Genomic DNA, 16,141 nt, shown 5'->3' on the forward strand with positions numbered 1-16,141 from the left:
GCTTCCGGAAGAGGCGGAGTGCAAGCACAGACAGAGGACTTCAGTTGTTTCACAAAGTAACAGCCAGTTAACGTGTATTCATGGGACACGAAGTAGAAGAATAATGTATTCATGGACATAAACCACATTGGACATGGTAGAATTGCTTCATGTAATTTTCCTTCTTTTATATTCTGGATATAGTTTTTTACCTAATGTGCACAATCAATTAGATGCATACTTAAATTTGTTCTCCAATTGTTTTTGTGATGAACGAGGTTAAGTATTAACGAACTTCGTTCATATTTTGGGTTCATCTGCATCTGCTTGGCAGTACATAATATGCATAATCAATAATACATACTGAATTTAGTTCTCCAGTATCTGAAATTCTGAATACATGAATCCACGTTTATGATGTCCCACGTCATAAGTAAAACCAAGTGCCACTATGAATGTTATTTTTTATACTTAAAAAGAATAAATACCGATTTTTGAGATTTTGTGTACAAGACAAAGAACGATTCATTTTAGGGAAATGGTTGTCTCGAGACTTTCGTATTAGTGAATCGGTTTTAAAAATCTGTTTAAAATCATTTCATGTACAATCTTTACTGAAAACTATGTTTTATTTATAAAATTTCTGCTATATTAGGTTGTTAAAGTAACGTCCTTCAGTAACATCCTTATATGAATCGGACATGTTCAAAAGAGCCGACTGTCTCTGAGTCGTTGACTCAACAACTGCTCTTTTACTGTCTATGTTACTGATCCGGTTCATTTCATGAACGAATCATTCAGTCAGACTCGCGAGCAAGACGTTTAGATCGGGTTTGTGAATAATGTGAAAAGATCCGATCAAAAAGAAAGATTCGTTCACTTCGCTGATATGCAGAGCCCCCGTGTCAGAGCCGATGTGAGCGGGTTATTGAACACAGCGAGCGGCCCCGTTTGAGCTTCTCGGCTCAGTCGAGATTATTTTCCATCTGGTTATACCGACGTTGAAAGTAACAACATGCTGTTTTCGACGAGAGGTAACAAGTCCAACTAAGAAAAGGGTAACATTTTATTTAAAATTACATTTTGATTCACGTAATAGTTAAAAAAGACGTTAAGTTACTCGTTTGTTTTGACGAGCTAGCATGCTGACGTTAGCAAGCATATGTCTTACCCATAGACTGTATCATAACAAGGAAGTAATATAAGTGTAGCCTACATGGTACGATCATAGACTGTAAAAAAAATTACCATGGTACAATGCACAACAAAACTAAGAGTTTTTTAAAGCATTTAGACCGAGGTTATGATGTAACGTTATGTTAAAATGCATGAACGTGGTTTATTCCGCGTTTCAGTTTGTGTAAGTTATAAAAATGCTCAACAAGGTTAAGGCAATCACTTTCTTTTAACGCTATAGTTTTGTTTAGTACCATCAATGATATTCCCTCTGAATTTCTAATTTCTTTATTAGAAATGGCTTGGTTCCACCAGGCTTTACAAGGCTTGGGCCAGCCAGATGGATCCAGGATGCCCCCTACAGTGGAAGATCTGTCCCATGCACAGGTCTCCAAGCACACCATTACACAGTTAGGGATGTCTGATGGACAAGGTTGGTCAACACTTCGTCCAGCTTCCATCACAGACTTTCCGCCTGCTTCAGGAGGCATCGTTCCCCAACGTCTGGAAGCACTGTCCTGCACATCCCTCAACATGGGCTCCAGAGAAGACTCTGTGCCGTTGTCTTTCGTGACACTTCAGGAGCAACGATGTGTATTAAGTTGGTTTTTAGGATGGAATGCAGTCCAGAAGCAACGCTTTCTGGAAGATCTGATTTCAAAGGCTGTGCCTGGAAAGGTGTCCAGTTTATTAGACCAACTAAACACACTGCAGGTGTTTTATTTAATTATTTATGTACAATTTCATGCCCTTTTCTTTATTATGTGATCCTTGTATGTAAAGGAAATTACAATTTGCTTACGATTTACCCTTACACCATCCAGATGTAGATAAGTTTGTTCCTTCATCAGAACAGACTTGGAGAAATCTAGCATTAAATCACTTGATCACCAATGGATCCTCTTCAGTGGATGGGTGCCGTCAGAATGAGAGTTCAGACAGCTGATAAAAATATCAGAATAATCCACAACCTAGTAATTCACACCAACTCCAGTCCATCAGTTAACATCTTGTGGATTGAAAAGCTGCATATTTATAAGAAACAAATTCATTATTACGGCGTCTTAACTTCCCACCATCACTTTCAGACAAAATACTATTCCATGATCCACAATAACACAACCAGTGTAAAATTCCATCTCCTGTTGTCCTCTCACATTAAAATACACCAACTTATTTGTTTAGAGCTGTTTGGACTATTTTCACTTGTTTTGTTGTGCACTAGATTTGTGCATATTTCTCTCCTGATTCAGATGAGAAAGCAGTTTTATGGATAAAGGACTCATATTTTAACTGTAAGCAACGGGTTGAAGTTAAAAACATCTTAATAGTGAATTTATTACAAACATGCTTTTAATGTCACAAGGTGCTAATTGATGGACTTAAATCATGTTGTACTTGTGGATAATTGTGATCAGCTTTTATCAGCTGTTTATGTGTGTTTGTAACTATTTAGCTTGCATAATCAAATAATGCTAAGCAGGTTGATCTGTATGATAACACTGGTACCTTCTTTGTCTCTGCGTTTCAGGTGAATGATCGCCCACCCAACATTTTTGAATGCCAGTTAAGACTGTGGACTCAGTGGTTTGATTCATGGAGTGAAGAGGAGAGAAATGCATTTTTGAACAGCTTAGAGGAGAAGGATCCAGCCTTTGTTGCATACTTCTATGCTGGAACAGCAGTCAGAGATTGAGGCTCTTCATACAATGCTTTTTGGTGTTTTTTTCACTCTTCAAAATGAAAGTGAAATCAAGTCACCTATGGACTATTCTGCTGTTAAAGGGTTTTGAAAAGCTATGCTTGATGCGCATATGAGTGTAGTTTTGATTAGATGCAAAAAAAATTGTGTTATGTTTTTTTCCCCTAAAGGTTTTTCAAAAATAAATATTTTTTTTCATTATTTATGTTTTCTGTACATGGATTTGCTATTACAAGCTTCACAGACGTTCTCTCTCTTGATTTTATAGGGATAGTTCACCCAAAAATGAAAATGTCATTCCAATCCTGTATGTGTTTGTTACTTCTGGATAAAAGATGTTTCTAAGAATGCTGACAAGCTAATAGTTCTGGCTACCATTGACTTGTCCATACCACTGTATGGAGAAAAAAAAAAAAAACACAGACATTTTGCAAAGTATCTCCTTTAATGTTCCAAGTAAGGAAGTAGTTCATGAAAAATGCCATTCAAGCATGCAGTTGAGAGTAGTAATAAGCCAAAACATCAAAGCATAAAGCATTTTCTTTGGATACAAAAACAGACTCCTAATACATGGAGATCACTGCTTGAGCCAGTCTGTGGATGTAGGTTTCTTTAAGATCAAGGGAGGCTCATTTAAAGTAGTATCACTGCAGGTTTCAACATATGGATAGATTTTCCCCTGCAGCTCACTGCCAGTAAAGCTAAAGATTTCAAGCTTTGTATCTGCATTGTAAAAATTTACCTTATTATTTTTAAAATCCAACAGGATCCCAATTACAGAAGGTGCCTGAACATTTAGATTAATACGCCTGTCAGCATTGGCAAAAAGTTTGGTATCTCTATTCCTCTGAATAACCCAATAGCCAGCTGAGGGGCCATATTTCAGAATACCTTTTCTCTGAGCGGATTCCTTGGCTGCACCCACAACATAACACTTACTTCCAGTCACCCCTATTTCCCAGTAATGTTTTCCAGAATCAAATCCTTCTTTTCCCAGAGCTGCAATAGCTGTGTCATAGCGCTCAGGATTATCAGGTACAGGTTTAGGGAATAAAGAAGTATGTACTTCTTTCTCATTTTGTGACAAGACAAGTCTGCGGTGTGCAGTGTTTGCATCAAACCTCGGCCAGTCTGAGGTGGGCACAAAGACAGACATTTTTTTAGTTTGATTGCATTTAGCTGTATATTATAACCAGACTGAGATCACAAACTTACCACTCGTAGGAGGTTTATTAGTTTCACTTATAATTTCTAGATAAAGAGTTCAAAAAGAAATAAAACCATACATTGTTAATGGTGAAAATAAAGCTAGTAATACTTCTCGCTTAGATAAAAGAAATATCTCACCCTTAAGTTCCTCTACTTTCTTATTAGTCTCTTGCAGGTTTTGTTTAAGTTTCTCGTTCTCATTGTTCACATCTATAAATATTGTGAAAATATTAAAACCTGTCAGATTACCTTCCACAGATACATGCAAACGATATTTGGTCCCAGGCCAAATTTCATTTGCATTGTTTTCTATACTGAAAGATTATTACACCCCACTCACCGTTGATTTTTTTTTTCTCTTCTTTAAGCTCGGCCTTTGTATCTGCATTTTCCTTTTGCAGTGTAGAAACTTCTTTGTCCTTCTCCTGGAGTTGCTGGTCCTTCTTAGCAAGTTCTTGTTTTTTTGCTTCCAATGTCTTTTCTAGACCTGAAAAAAGGGTTGAAAAAAACGTATTATTAGGCTTGGAACATTTTCAAATGAACAATTTGAATACAATATAATAGATGACATTATAAAATATAAAGCTGCAGACCACATTTACATCTGCTGATTGGGCAATGTAAAAGCATGTAAAAAATTCTGGACAGGTGAACTTTATCATGAAATGGAGATGGTTTTTTTGCTTCTGTGGTATTTTGACTGTATTGTCTTACCAGAGATTTCTTTCTGTAATACATTTTTCTCCCCTGTAATTTTTTGTAGTTCCTTTTCAAGATTCTTCTGCTTGTCAACTAAAACAAAGGGGAAGAAATAATTAAAATACTGTATGCATATGGGATTTTATAATATGTATAAAAAAAACAATGCTTGGGCTAATTCATTTTTACACAATTTATATTGGATTTTCTATCAGCAATTCTGTCATTCATTATTCAATTATTTTATTCTTACCCAAGTCTTGATTTTCAGCATTTATTTCCTTTATTTTGGCTTCAGTTTTAACAAGTTGCTGGTCCTTTGTTTTAAGCTCTGTCTCTAGCTCTGGACAAAAAATTTAATGTTGATAACATGCATCTACTGTGTAATTTGTAGCATCATTACATTTTATCTGTAGCAAATCTGATGACAATACTCTGAAGTTTCCCATTTTTGAACCAAATATTCTTCTGATTTTAAGCAGAGGATGACCTTTTCACTGACCTTTGTTTTTGTTCTTTACTTGTTCAAGCTCGCCCTTTGTACTCTCCTGCTGCTTTTCCAATGCAGCAATGACTTCATTTTTCTCCTTCAGGTACAAATCCTTTTCAGTAAGCGCTTTTTCCTGTTTTTGCAATTTCTCTTTTAAACCTGATCACAAAAATGCAGTCAGTTAGTAAAAAAAAAATTGATTCCACCTTGGTATAATGGGTCAAATTTGAGGTTAAAGATAGAAGTATGTCATCATGGCACTTTTGGCAGTTTGTTTCTCACATGCTGATCATTGCTTTTTCATATATTTATCAAGAGCAACACGTCTAATCACTCCAGCAATCTTAAAGATATTGTATAGTATTGGAAAAGTGAACGCCTTTTGTGTTTTGACTATGTGGTCATACCGTCAATTTCTTCTTTTGCATTCAGCAGTGCCTTATTTTTCTCCTCTTTGAGATTCTTCAAGTCATCATTCAGATTGTTCAGCTGTTTGACTGAAACAAAAGACACAAGACTGAAATTCTTGGAACGACTAACCATGCAAAGTTGACAATATGGAATCAAACATAAATGTGGGGTTGATTAATGTTTTCGTCTTTATTCATAACTAGATTTTCTTACTCAAAGCAGCATTTTTAGCATTTATCTTTTCCAGTTGATCTTCAGTGTTAGCAAGCTGCTGGTCCTTTGATTTAATTTGTTTCTGTAGTGCTGAGAAAAAAAAATGACATGATAATATTTGATAACAGAAAGCTACGTACATGTTTAAAATGCATCATTATAAAGAAATAAAAGATAATTGTGATAGTATCACAACATTATGCATTTTCTCTGAAACTTACATGCAATCTTATCGTTTGATTCTTGTTGCAGTTTTTTAAAATTTTGTTTGCTTTCCTCTAGCTCCTTTTCTAGATTTTGTATCCTGTCCTCTGTTCATGAAAAAAAGAAGGAGCATGTCATGGGTTAAAATGCAGGGTACATATCTGGTAGGAAATATACAGAGTTACCCATTTCTTTGATGAAATTATTATTTTGTTATCATTTACTCACACTCAAGCTGTTCCAAACCTGTATGAGTTTCTTTTTTCTGCTGAATACAAATGAAGATATTTTGAAGAATGTTGGTAACTAAACATGGTCCCCATGTTATGGAAGTCAGTGGAGGCCAGCAAATGTTTGGTTACCCACATTCTTCAAAATTCCTACTTTTATGTACAACAAAAGAAAGAAACTCATAGGTTTGGAACACCTCCAGGGTATCCCTGTAAAAGATGGGTAAAATCACTTCCAAAAAATATTCTTTGGTGCCTTTTCACATTTACTTACTCAGCTTATCTGACAGTTCACAGTTACCCCGCAACAGCAAAATCTCTTTTTCTTTGTTCTCTATTTGATTCTTTAATCCTGACAACAACAAGAATATCAGTTTAGTACTCGTTGTTTCCACTATTACTCAAACGAGTAATCAACAATCTTCTGATATTGATGCATTGAAGATTGACTTACCATTGATTTCCTTTGCATAATTCTCTTGCATTTGTGCTTGTGCTTGTTTCAGTTTAGACATTGATTCCTTTATAGACATTATTTTCAAGGCTGTATAAATATATAAGTAAAACATTTATGTTATCACATTGGGCAGACACTTTTAACAATGGTATACATTTCATCAGTTCATTTGTTCCCTGAGAATCAAACCCATGACTATGGCGTTGCTAGCACCATGCATGGTTGAACTCACCCAGTCCAAGCCCTTTCTCTCCAGAGTTTTGCAACTCAGCCAGCAAACCATTTAATTGAGCTTCCAGTTCTAAATGAAGAGAAGAACATCACTAATTGTAAGATAATGGATTAAATGATTTTTTTTTTTTTTTAAGGAAGAAATGAAAATGATTGCGAGAGTACATAAATTGATTTGTTTAAACTTACTGCGAATCTTTTCTGAATTGTCTTCAGTTGGATTTTCTTGAAGCTTGCCTATATTAGTTAATAACTCGAGTACTTCCAGAGCTGTAACAAAGCATTGTGTAAGTGTGCAATAGTGTCTCTTGATGAAGACGTCCCAAAATTGGTCAAATGGGGTTGGACTCACTTTTGGATGATATGGGTCCCTCAGCATCCAATTTTTGCTTTGCCTCCTTCAATTCTTGTTTCTTTGCTTCAAGTTCTAGCCTCAGTTCTAAGAAGCAGATCAAACACATCAAAGCACATCAAACTATTGAAAGTTTTAACTCTTCCACATGTGATGTAAAATGAAAGCATGGAATGTACACTACCATTCAAGCATTTGGGGAGAGTATGTTTTTTTCTTTCTAAATTTTTACATTTATTCAACAAGGACGCATTAAATTGGTCAAAAGTGACAGTCAAGAGTTTTAGTGTAAATAAATAAAGTCTTATGGTTTCCACAAAAATATTAAGCAACACAACTGTTTTGAGCGCTGATAATAAAAAATAATGATGATGATAATGGTTTCTAAATGGCATATTAGAATGATTTCTGAAGGATCATGTCACACTGACGAATGAAAATTCAGCTTTGCCAGCACAAAAATAAATTTTGTTGTAAAAATATATATAATTATAATTTTTGGTGAGCATAAGAGACTTCTTTTAAAAACATCAACGTCTGTGCACTGGTTGAATTAGTTTGTAATGTGTATGTCTAAAAGTACTGCAGTTTATGCGCTATCCGAAACAATGGACATACACCTTCATTACCTGGGGATCCTTGTGCGGTTTGCTGATCCAGGTACTGAACTTCATCCATTAGAATTTTAATGATATAAGCTGAAAACAACAACAACATTGGACAGAGAGAATTATGTGACAGTATAAAAGAGTGTAAGATATCGACTTCGGGTTTAACACAAGATGATGTTTTTGTTGTTGTTGTTGTTTCATTGTGTATTCATGGCATTATTTATAATATTTTGTGATTAAATTTGTCATCAATTTAATTATAAACCAGTTAAATTATGAATCTTCACTCACCCTTCTTAAGAATGTCATTGTTCAGCTTAGAAATGGTATCGTTATATTCAGCCTGCATTTCTGTAACACAACCACCAAGTATCCTGTTTACACAACTGTCCAAATCCAGTTTACAAAATGTCTTTTTACACAGATAGAAAGATAAGGTACCGTTATATTTTTTCTGGAATTCAGGGCATTCAGCAGTGCCCACACAATCTTTTCTCAGCTCTAGAGAGAGACAGAATAGGCAAGATAAGGAACTCTTGTTTAGACGATGACTTAAAAATCCTATATTACTGAAGACTGCAGTAATATGTTGTTTTACTTTCATTCTCAGCAAGAATTTTGGCATTTTCCTCCTTCTTCATCGTTAGGCTCCTTTCAAGATCTAAAAAGAACAGTAGCAAGTAGTGTTCTTGAATTAATGGAGAGCTCCAATGTTGATGTGCTTTGCAGTTAAACGAGTGAAAGAGATTGTAACTGATGTGTGGATGGATTGAATGGAACTCACCAGCTATTCTAGCATTTACTTGGGATTCTTTTCCTTGCACTTGTTGTTTCAAGGTTCTCACTTCATCTAAGAGATTGTTGATGTTTGTAACTAAGGGGACATCAGATTAAAATGTTATATAGCAATAAGCTTACTGGAAATTGGCAGACAAATCTTCCAATCCTGATCATTTATAGCAACCAGACATCACTTTCTGATTTGGTGAATCTTTTCAGTAACTAACTTTGTTTTGATAGTGTGGCATTTTTCTCTTTTAGTTGTTTATTGGCATCATCCAATGCCCCGTTACTCTGTTTTAGTTTATCTTGAAGATCTGTGAAAGAGAAAACAATTTAATTCAATTAATTAGTTTTAGTCAAAGTAAAAATGACCATGAAAATCGTTTCAGGGTTTGCTGCTGAATGAATGTGCTATACCTTTAATCTTCTGCATTGTATTCTTTTCAATTGTGTCTTTTTGGTTTTGCAACGTCAAAACTTCTTTCTTCAGAGCAGCAATATCTTTCTCTGTAAATCAAGCATTTTCATGACAGCTAAGATTGCCATTTCAGTTATTGTTTGAGCTCTGAAAACTAAAGGTTTCACTCACGTATCTGAGTGCCATCACCGGTCCCAGCAGCCAGCTCTTTGTTTTTTTCATTCAGCAAACGTTTTACGTCATCCAGTGCCTTCTGAAGCTCTGTCAAAAGTCAATGTAAATATAGTAATATTAAGAAATGTAACACCATTATTTATACCTTTTTTAAAGTATTGAAAAGTATCAATGCCAACCAGCTTTTTGGATCTCAGCCTGTGCAGTCACAGTTTTCAGCATTTCTTTTATCCAGGTTACATCAGACTGGAGAGCAATGATTTTCAGCACTGAGACAAACAAAAAATAATAGTAATATTGATAGTTCTGCCAAAAATATCTGAACAAATGAGGAATTTGGTACATAAATGAAATGATTTGAGCTTATGTAATACTCAAAGTAAATCTGGTAACTATCGGTCACACTTTATTTTAAGGTCCAATTCTTGCTAATAACAAACCATACTTTTGCCTCAATAAACTCCTAATTTGCTGCTTATTAATAGTTAGTAAAGTAATTGCTATGTTTAGGTATTATATGGTCATGCAGAATATGTGCTTTCTAAATACTAACAAACAGCCAATATGTAAATGATAGACATGCTAATAAGCAACTGGTTAATAGTGAGAATTGGTCCCCATACTAAAGTGTTGCCAAACTATCTATAGGTATGGGTGTGAACATAACTGCAAATAACATGAGACTTAGTTCCAAACAAGGACCATAACTCTCCACTCACTTGGTTTTGAAGCCATTTTATCATCTAATTTGCTTATCAAGTTCAGGAGATCCTTCTGCAGATCTGAAACCAAACAGAATGTGTGTTGAAACAATGAGGATAATTTACACAGACGCCGACAGCTGACTGAGTACAGTACGTCAATTCTCAGACATTCCAAAACCCAACAAACACTAATTCAACATGTTAAATCATTGAAAACATGCACCGCCACCAACCAAAACCAACAGAAGCCGAAAGGGGAAACACACTGATTAGACAAAACCTGATGAACATGTTTGTCCGTGTATGTCGGTGTGGTCTGAATTGGTCTTTACTATCAATTTATACTGCACTATATACTCACTGCTGATTTTATTTAAGTTGTCTGGATCTTCACTCTGTAGCTTCCAGATTTCCTCCATCTGCGATATCACTTTAAGAACTGACAAGCAGAGACAAAAACATGCTTAGATGTGAGTCAGAAGACTTATGGTAGATTTATGGTAGATATATATGCTAAGAGTCACACTTTTTTCAGAGCTAGGGTCACTTTTCTGAAGTTCCTCCTTTTTCACCGTCAGTTCTTTGAGTTTTTCATCCCGTATTCGCTTCAAAACTATCATAAATGTACAAAAAAGTAAATATTACATTTCCACAGGACAATAGGAAAAAATGGTTCTTGAAACAAAGTACAGAACAATATATGTTAGAAATGGTTTCAAATGTTACCCTAAGTACCTGATTAATGCTAATTGTTTTTCAAACTGAATCATAAAAGTAAAAAAATTGACATACCATCATTAGATGAGGATGCTTTAATTTGCTTCATTATTTGGTTTATTTCGAAGCCTAGCAACGTAATCTGGAGAGCTGTGGAAAGCAAATGTTGCCATGTATGTTAAATTAAATGCAACTAATGCATGTAAAAAAATAAAAAAAAAATAAAATAAAAAGTGTTATATTTTGTGTCTAAAAATTTCACTCAACTCACCTGCCTTTGAGGTTTTATCTAAAACATTATTAACTTGATTATTCAGTTCAGCTTCTGCATCTGGAAAATACAACATAAATAATGATTATTGCAACACAATTATAGTAAAGATAAAGATAAAGCTCTTTTTTTTAGCATAATCTGCAAATAACATTTAATAATCCCATTTAAATGTCTCGTGTTTCTTTCATGTGAACAAAGCTTTCATATGGCTGCTTGCTGGGAGTCAAGAAGAGTAAAATGTCTCACTCGTGTACATATCCATCAGGTCTTGGCATTGTTCTGCCTGGGCAAACAACTTTTTGCGTAAACCTGGGTGTAGAAGAAATTGTAGATAAATTAAAAATAAATGTTCCATTTGGGATAAAGACAAGGCTAATATTAACATTGCATTTTGTGAATAATATGACAAATTATGTGTTATTTTTCTCATTTGTAAGTTGAATTGGGCAAAAACATCTGCTAAATAAATTAATGCACAAAAGTGTTTTTTTCATCTGTAAGGATTAATCATCCATGAGCATCCATATTACATTTGCTATAATTGTAAGTAATTACAAGACAATATATTAATCTTACTTTTGTTGTCAGCATCCAGATATAATGCCCTGTCCTGTTCCTTTCCAAGCTCTTTCTGGAGCTCTAAGAGGGAATAACCCAAAATCACATAAACGTCACAATTCTTAAAACTGCTTATGAAAAAAAAAGATAATAATAATAAAAATTAAAAACCCTTCAGATCTCACCATTTATCTTCAATTCGTCTGCTTTCATTTGTCCCTGTGCCATAATTAGTGCCTCCATAAATTCAAACTGGAGTTTAAGAATTCTAGAAACTAAAAGTAGCAAAAGTATTATCAATTGTACTGATGATTTTTTCAAAAACAGTGACACTAGAAACAATAATTCACAAGAAATGAGAATCCAGTATATTTAAATGAAAGAAACTTACTTATCTCATCTTTTCCCTTAAATTTGGCAGTTTTGTCCATTATTTCTATCCTTTTCCCATCAAATTCCTTTGTCTGTTCTACAAGATACAAATAATTGTCAGGATGAAGTAGTGATTCCCACATCTAAATATAATATGCTAAATTATTCATAAATCATTTTCAGTCTGATTCCAGTACCATCAAGCTGAACAGATGTTAGTTTAAGAGCTGATAATTCGTTGTTCAGATCTAATATTTCTTTCTCCAGTGCTGTTAAGAGTTTATCTGTGAACACAAAACGGAAAAAAGAAAAAGGATAGGCTGCAGTAATCAGGAACCTCTTATTTGTCACATAATGGATTATAAATGATATAAATTTACTGTGGAAATACTGTGTGAGAAAAACAAACAAACAAACAAACCATACCAATTTTTTCTCTGTTTTCTTTCCTCATTTCTCGCTCCTCTTTCAGATCTGATAGAAGGCCATTTTTATACTCCAGTTTGCTTATAATTACTATAAAAAATTCAAAAACAGATCATACATTCCATTAATCATACAATACTAAAAATAAACTGGCTCAAACAATCTCAGAACTGCAACTTCATAACTCCCTGGCCTGTAAACATCAATAATACACACTCACCATCCATCTGTGCTTGCGTCTTAAGTTTACCAGAGATACTCATCTTCAGTTCCATTGCTTTAATTTGCAATATAACAATCTGCAGCACTAAAAACAAAACAAATTGTATTCTATTGTGGAAAACAATCAAACTGCTTTGTTAAATCTTCAAAACCTTTCAAAATTTCATCAACAATCACTGCTAAAATATTTGTGATCCATTGCTCTCATTCTCATTAAACTCACCCTGGTCTGCAATGCCACCTTTTTCCCCTGGTTGTTTGAGCTGGTTTTCCAGATAATTCTTTAATTCTGTAGATTAGATATAAATATATGAGCACGTGCATTTTAGTAAGTTTTGGGTTTAATTATGTATTTTATGTAGGCTGTTCACTGATTATGAGGCTGTAGATTATATAAATCAAAAGTCATACACACCATTAAGAGGTGTTGAGGTTGCCTTATCGCTTTTAAATGTCTCTGTGCTTCTCTTTGAAACTAGATGAAGAAAAGTGGACAAACCGTTACTTCAGTTTCCTTTGGTTAAGAATTGAGCAAGGGCTCAAAATGCAGTGTCAATGTGGTATTGCTCCATGCACAGGGGAGTATCTCTACCTGCCCGCTTGAAACTTTCAACACTTCCTAAGAATTGTGTCTTCATTCCTGCTAAGTCTCTCTCTGCATCCTTTCGCCGCTTGTCCAGTGCTGTTGAATTTTAGATAAAAACTGTTTGAGTATATATGGGATATTGAGATAATATTCAAGTTAAAAATAAAAGTAATATTGTTGCAACACACTTTCAATATTTGTGGGATCTCTCTCAGTGCTTATCATCGCGTCCAGCTCCTGAAGGTCAATGATTTTCTGGAGAATGTTTAAGACTGAATGGGTGGAACACAAGGGTAAAAAGTGTCAACTATTGTCTTTTTGCTAATCAATAATAATATGTCACAGAAAAAAAAATATGTTACAGCTATGTTCATCAGTATCATTATTTTCCACATACCATCCTTGGCTGGACTGGTACTGACTTTTTTAAAAAGACCATTCAGCTCGCTTTTAAGACCTGCAAAAATGTCCACCAAAGTAAATATTTTTGATGAATATAAATCCAGGATGCAACTGCATGGTAAATATAAATATACTTTGAGATTTATGTAGAATGAAGATGGGTTGACTCACCATCAATATTGTTCTTCGCTACTTTATAAGTATCCCTACATTTAATCTTCATCTCATCAAGATCTTTCCGGAGGCCTAAAGAAATACAGATGATGATCATAGTGCCTGAGATTTTTATTAAATAAAATATTCATAAGACTAACTCTTTCTAGTTCATTTGTACAATGTTTTACTAGGATGTACACCCCAACCTATAGTAGAACTGGTTGAAGTTTAAAACTCGCATTTTAATATCAGAGTCTAATATCTTGTGTTTAATATTAATATGAATTAAAATTAATATATGTGACCCTGGACCACAAAATCAGGGATAAGTGTCAATTTGAAATTGAGATTTATACATCATCTGAAAGATGGATAAATAAGCTTTCCATTGATGGGTGGTTTGTTAGAATAGGACAATATTTGAAAATCTGGAATCTGAGGGTGCAAGAAAATCAGAATATTAAGAAAAGCACCTTTAAAGTCCTTAGCAATGCAAGTTTTGATATATTTACGGTAGGAAATTTACAAAATATCTTTATGGAACATGATCTTTATTTAATTTTGACCCATACAATGTATTGTTGGCTATTGCTATACCCGTGCAACTTATGACTGGTTTTGTGATCCAGGGTCACACATGATTAAAATGGTTCTGAATAAAATATAGTAAAGAAAAATATAATTCACATACCTGAACAGTCCTTAGTAGATTACAGAGAGATAATGAGAATTTATTTAAAAACAACATTAAGTACATTTAAAAGTGCATGCATGTAAAATGAAAATGATATGTGGAAAAACACACACAAAAAAAACAAAAACATAAAGATTAAAAAACAACCACACCTCTATGGCTCTTCTTTCTCTTGTGAAGTCCCTTTGTGCCTAAAATGTGTGGAAAAATTCACTTTAGACCTTGTTCACACTGAGCTTTTGCACTGTGAAAGACATTAAAATTTAAATGTAGAAATATTCAATTTTCTAATTATAGAATTATTTAGCTTAATTTATCAAAGCTGCACAGATTTGTTTTAGAAACACAAGTTAAACTAATCATGTACACCATTCAAAATGTTTTTGCAATAAATTAATGTTTTTATTTAAGACTTATTTAAGATTTCTATTTCAAATGAATACTGTTCTTTCTATTCATCAGAGAGTCCTGAAAAACATATAAGTTTCCACAAACAAAATAAAAAAAAATAAAAATAAGAAGAAGCCTAACTGTTTTCAACAGATAATAATAAGAAATGTTTTGAGCACCAAATTAGTAAATTATAATGATTTCTAAACTATTTTGTGACACTGGGTTAATGGCTGCTGAAATGTCAGTGGTGCTGCCATCATAGGAATGAATGAATTTATAAAAAAGGATTAAAATAGAAAATAGTTATTTTAAAATGTGATAATATTTCACAATATTTATGCAGTATTTTTGATCACATAAATGCAGCCTCGGTGAGAATAATAAAAAAAAGTTTAATTGTAAGTTAAGTTGAATACTGATTCAAGTATAGACCTTATTTAAATTCATAGTATGACTACAAGTAGTCATATCTGAAAAAAAAAATTATGTCGGAAACTTACCACAATGAAATGTACAAGAAACCTACCATAATCGGAGCATCTTTTTCATCACTCCTAGCTAAGGCTGCATCCACAGGACCTAAATGACAATCAAATTATCATACAACCATTCCTTCTCTTGTCAGAAAAAGGACAGACCGTCACAGAGCCATCAAATAAATGCTGCTCTTACCACATTCAGCCTGTGTCAGCAGGTAAATTGACACAAAAAAAGAACAAATCTGGAGATTCTCTATCCACTTCATTACTGTGTGTGAACGTAATCTCACAGTAACACTGGAGCTCATGAGCTTGTGTGCTTTTTATATGAATAGCACACCAGTCAGTTATTGCCCAACTCTCACTTTTACATGGTTATTTTACATCTCATGCCGGAAAACAATGATAGACTGACTTAGTGTAGTTCTGACTAAGACCTGACTTAGTGCCAGAAAAAGTGTTTTGGACCAACTGCCGCATTTTTTTTTTTTTTTTGCCATTTATTCATTTTTAATCTGCACTGTCATTACATTTTACATGTGTTGATCATGTACTGCTGTTTTAAATGTGCCACAAAGATAAATTAATGTAGCTGGCTACAACATTGCCATAACTGTTTGTAAATTTAATGCTAAAGTAGTTTAATTTCTTGCTTCTGTTGCTAATTAAAAACTAATAAATTAAAAATATGAAGACCCCCCAGCATCTGAAATGTATAAGCCACAAAGTTTGGGCATCAAAAAATATGCTGTCCAACAATAATTTTCAGTACAATAACTATTTTTATCAGAACGCATTCAGCTCATTTCTGTAATACTG

At 34.0% G+C, this 16,141-nt stretch overlaps 2 protein-coding genes across 3 annotated transcripts; one reads left to right on the top strand and one right to left on the bottom strand.

Annotated features, from left to right (window-relative positions):
- The first annotated feature begins 774 nt into the window (after window positions 1–774).
- On the top strand, window positions 775–3,058 carry LOC109111709 (uncharacterized protein C14orf119 homolog). Of its 2 annotated transcripts, none has more exons than XM_019124679.2 (3): window positions 775–1,013; window positions 1,451–1,869; window positions 2,687–3,058. In XM_019124679.2, the coding sequence occupies exons 1-3, from the start codon at window positions 995–997 to the stop codon at window positions 2,849–2,851; spliced, it is 603 nt and encodes a 200-aa protein (XP_018980224.1). In that variant the 5' UTR covers window positions 775–994; the 3' UTR covers window positions 2,852–3,058. The 2 variants fall into 2 exon arrangements, with proteins under 2 accessions (XP_018980224.1, XP_018980225.1); XM_019124680.2 differs by having other exon boundaries at window positions 789–1,037.
- A 225-nt stretch (window positions 3,059–3,283) lies between these two features.
- LOC109111704 (putative uncharacterized protein MYH16) lies at window positions 3,284–15,669 on the bottom strand. Its single transcript, XM_042718685.1, has 46 exons — window positions 15,516–15,669; window positions 15,370–15,422; window positions 14,603–14,641; window positions 14,448–14,457; window positions 13,772–13,846; window positions 13,596–13,655; window positions 13,387–13,470; window positions 13,205–13,294; window positions 13,028–13,087; window positions 12,836–12,901; window positions 12,611–12,697; window positions 12,391–12,480; window positions 12,162–12,248; window positions 11,984–12,061; window positions 11,778–11,867; window positions 11,611–11,673; window positions 11,281–11,343; window positions 11,032–11,091; window positions 10,836–10,910; window positions 10,570–10,656; window positions 10,405–10,482; window positions 10,059–10,121; window positions 9,519–9,608; window positions 9,337–9,426; window positions 9,165–9,254; window positions 8,972–9,061; window positions 8,749–8,838; window positions 8,563–8,625; window positions 8,406–8,465; window positions 8,256–8,315; window positions 7,983–8,051; window positions 7,354–7,440; window positions 7,191–7,271; window positions 7,003–7,071; window positions 6,768–6,857; window positions 6,588–6,665; window positions 6,101–6,190; window positions 5,880–5,969; window positions 5,663–5,752; window positions 5,268–5,414; window positions 5,019–5,108; window positions 4,781–4,858; window positions 4,407–4,553; window positions 4,205–4,276; window positions 4,073–4,108; window positions 3,284–3,988 (listed from the first exon to the last, which is right to left on the bottom strand). The coding sequence occupies exons 1-46, from the start codon at window positions 15,628–15,630 to the stop codon at window positions 3,435–3,437; spliced, it is 4,074 nt and encodes a 1,357-aa protein (XP_042574619.1). The 5' UTR covers window positions 15,631–15,669; the 3' UTR covers window positions 3,284–3,434.
- Between the last annotated feature and the right edge of the window lie 472 nt (window positions 15,670–16,141).

The sequence above is a fragment of the Cyprinus carpio genome, chromosome B2, assembly GCF_018340385.1.
Source record: "Cyprinus carpio isolate SPL01 chromosome B2, ASM1834038v1, whole genome shotgun sequence".
In the NCBI taxonomy this organism is placed as follows: Eukaryota; Metazoa; Chordata; class Actinopteri; order Cypriniformes; family Cyprinidae; genus Cyprinus; species Cyprinus carpio.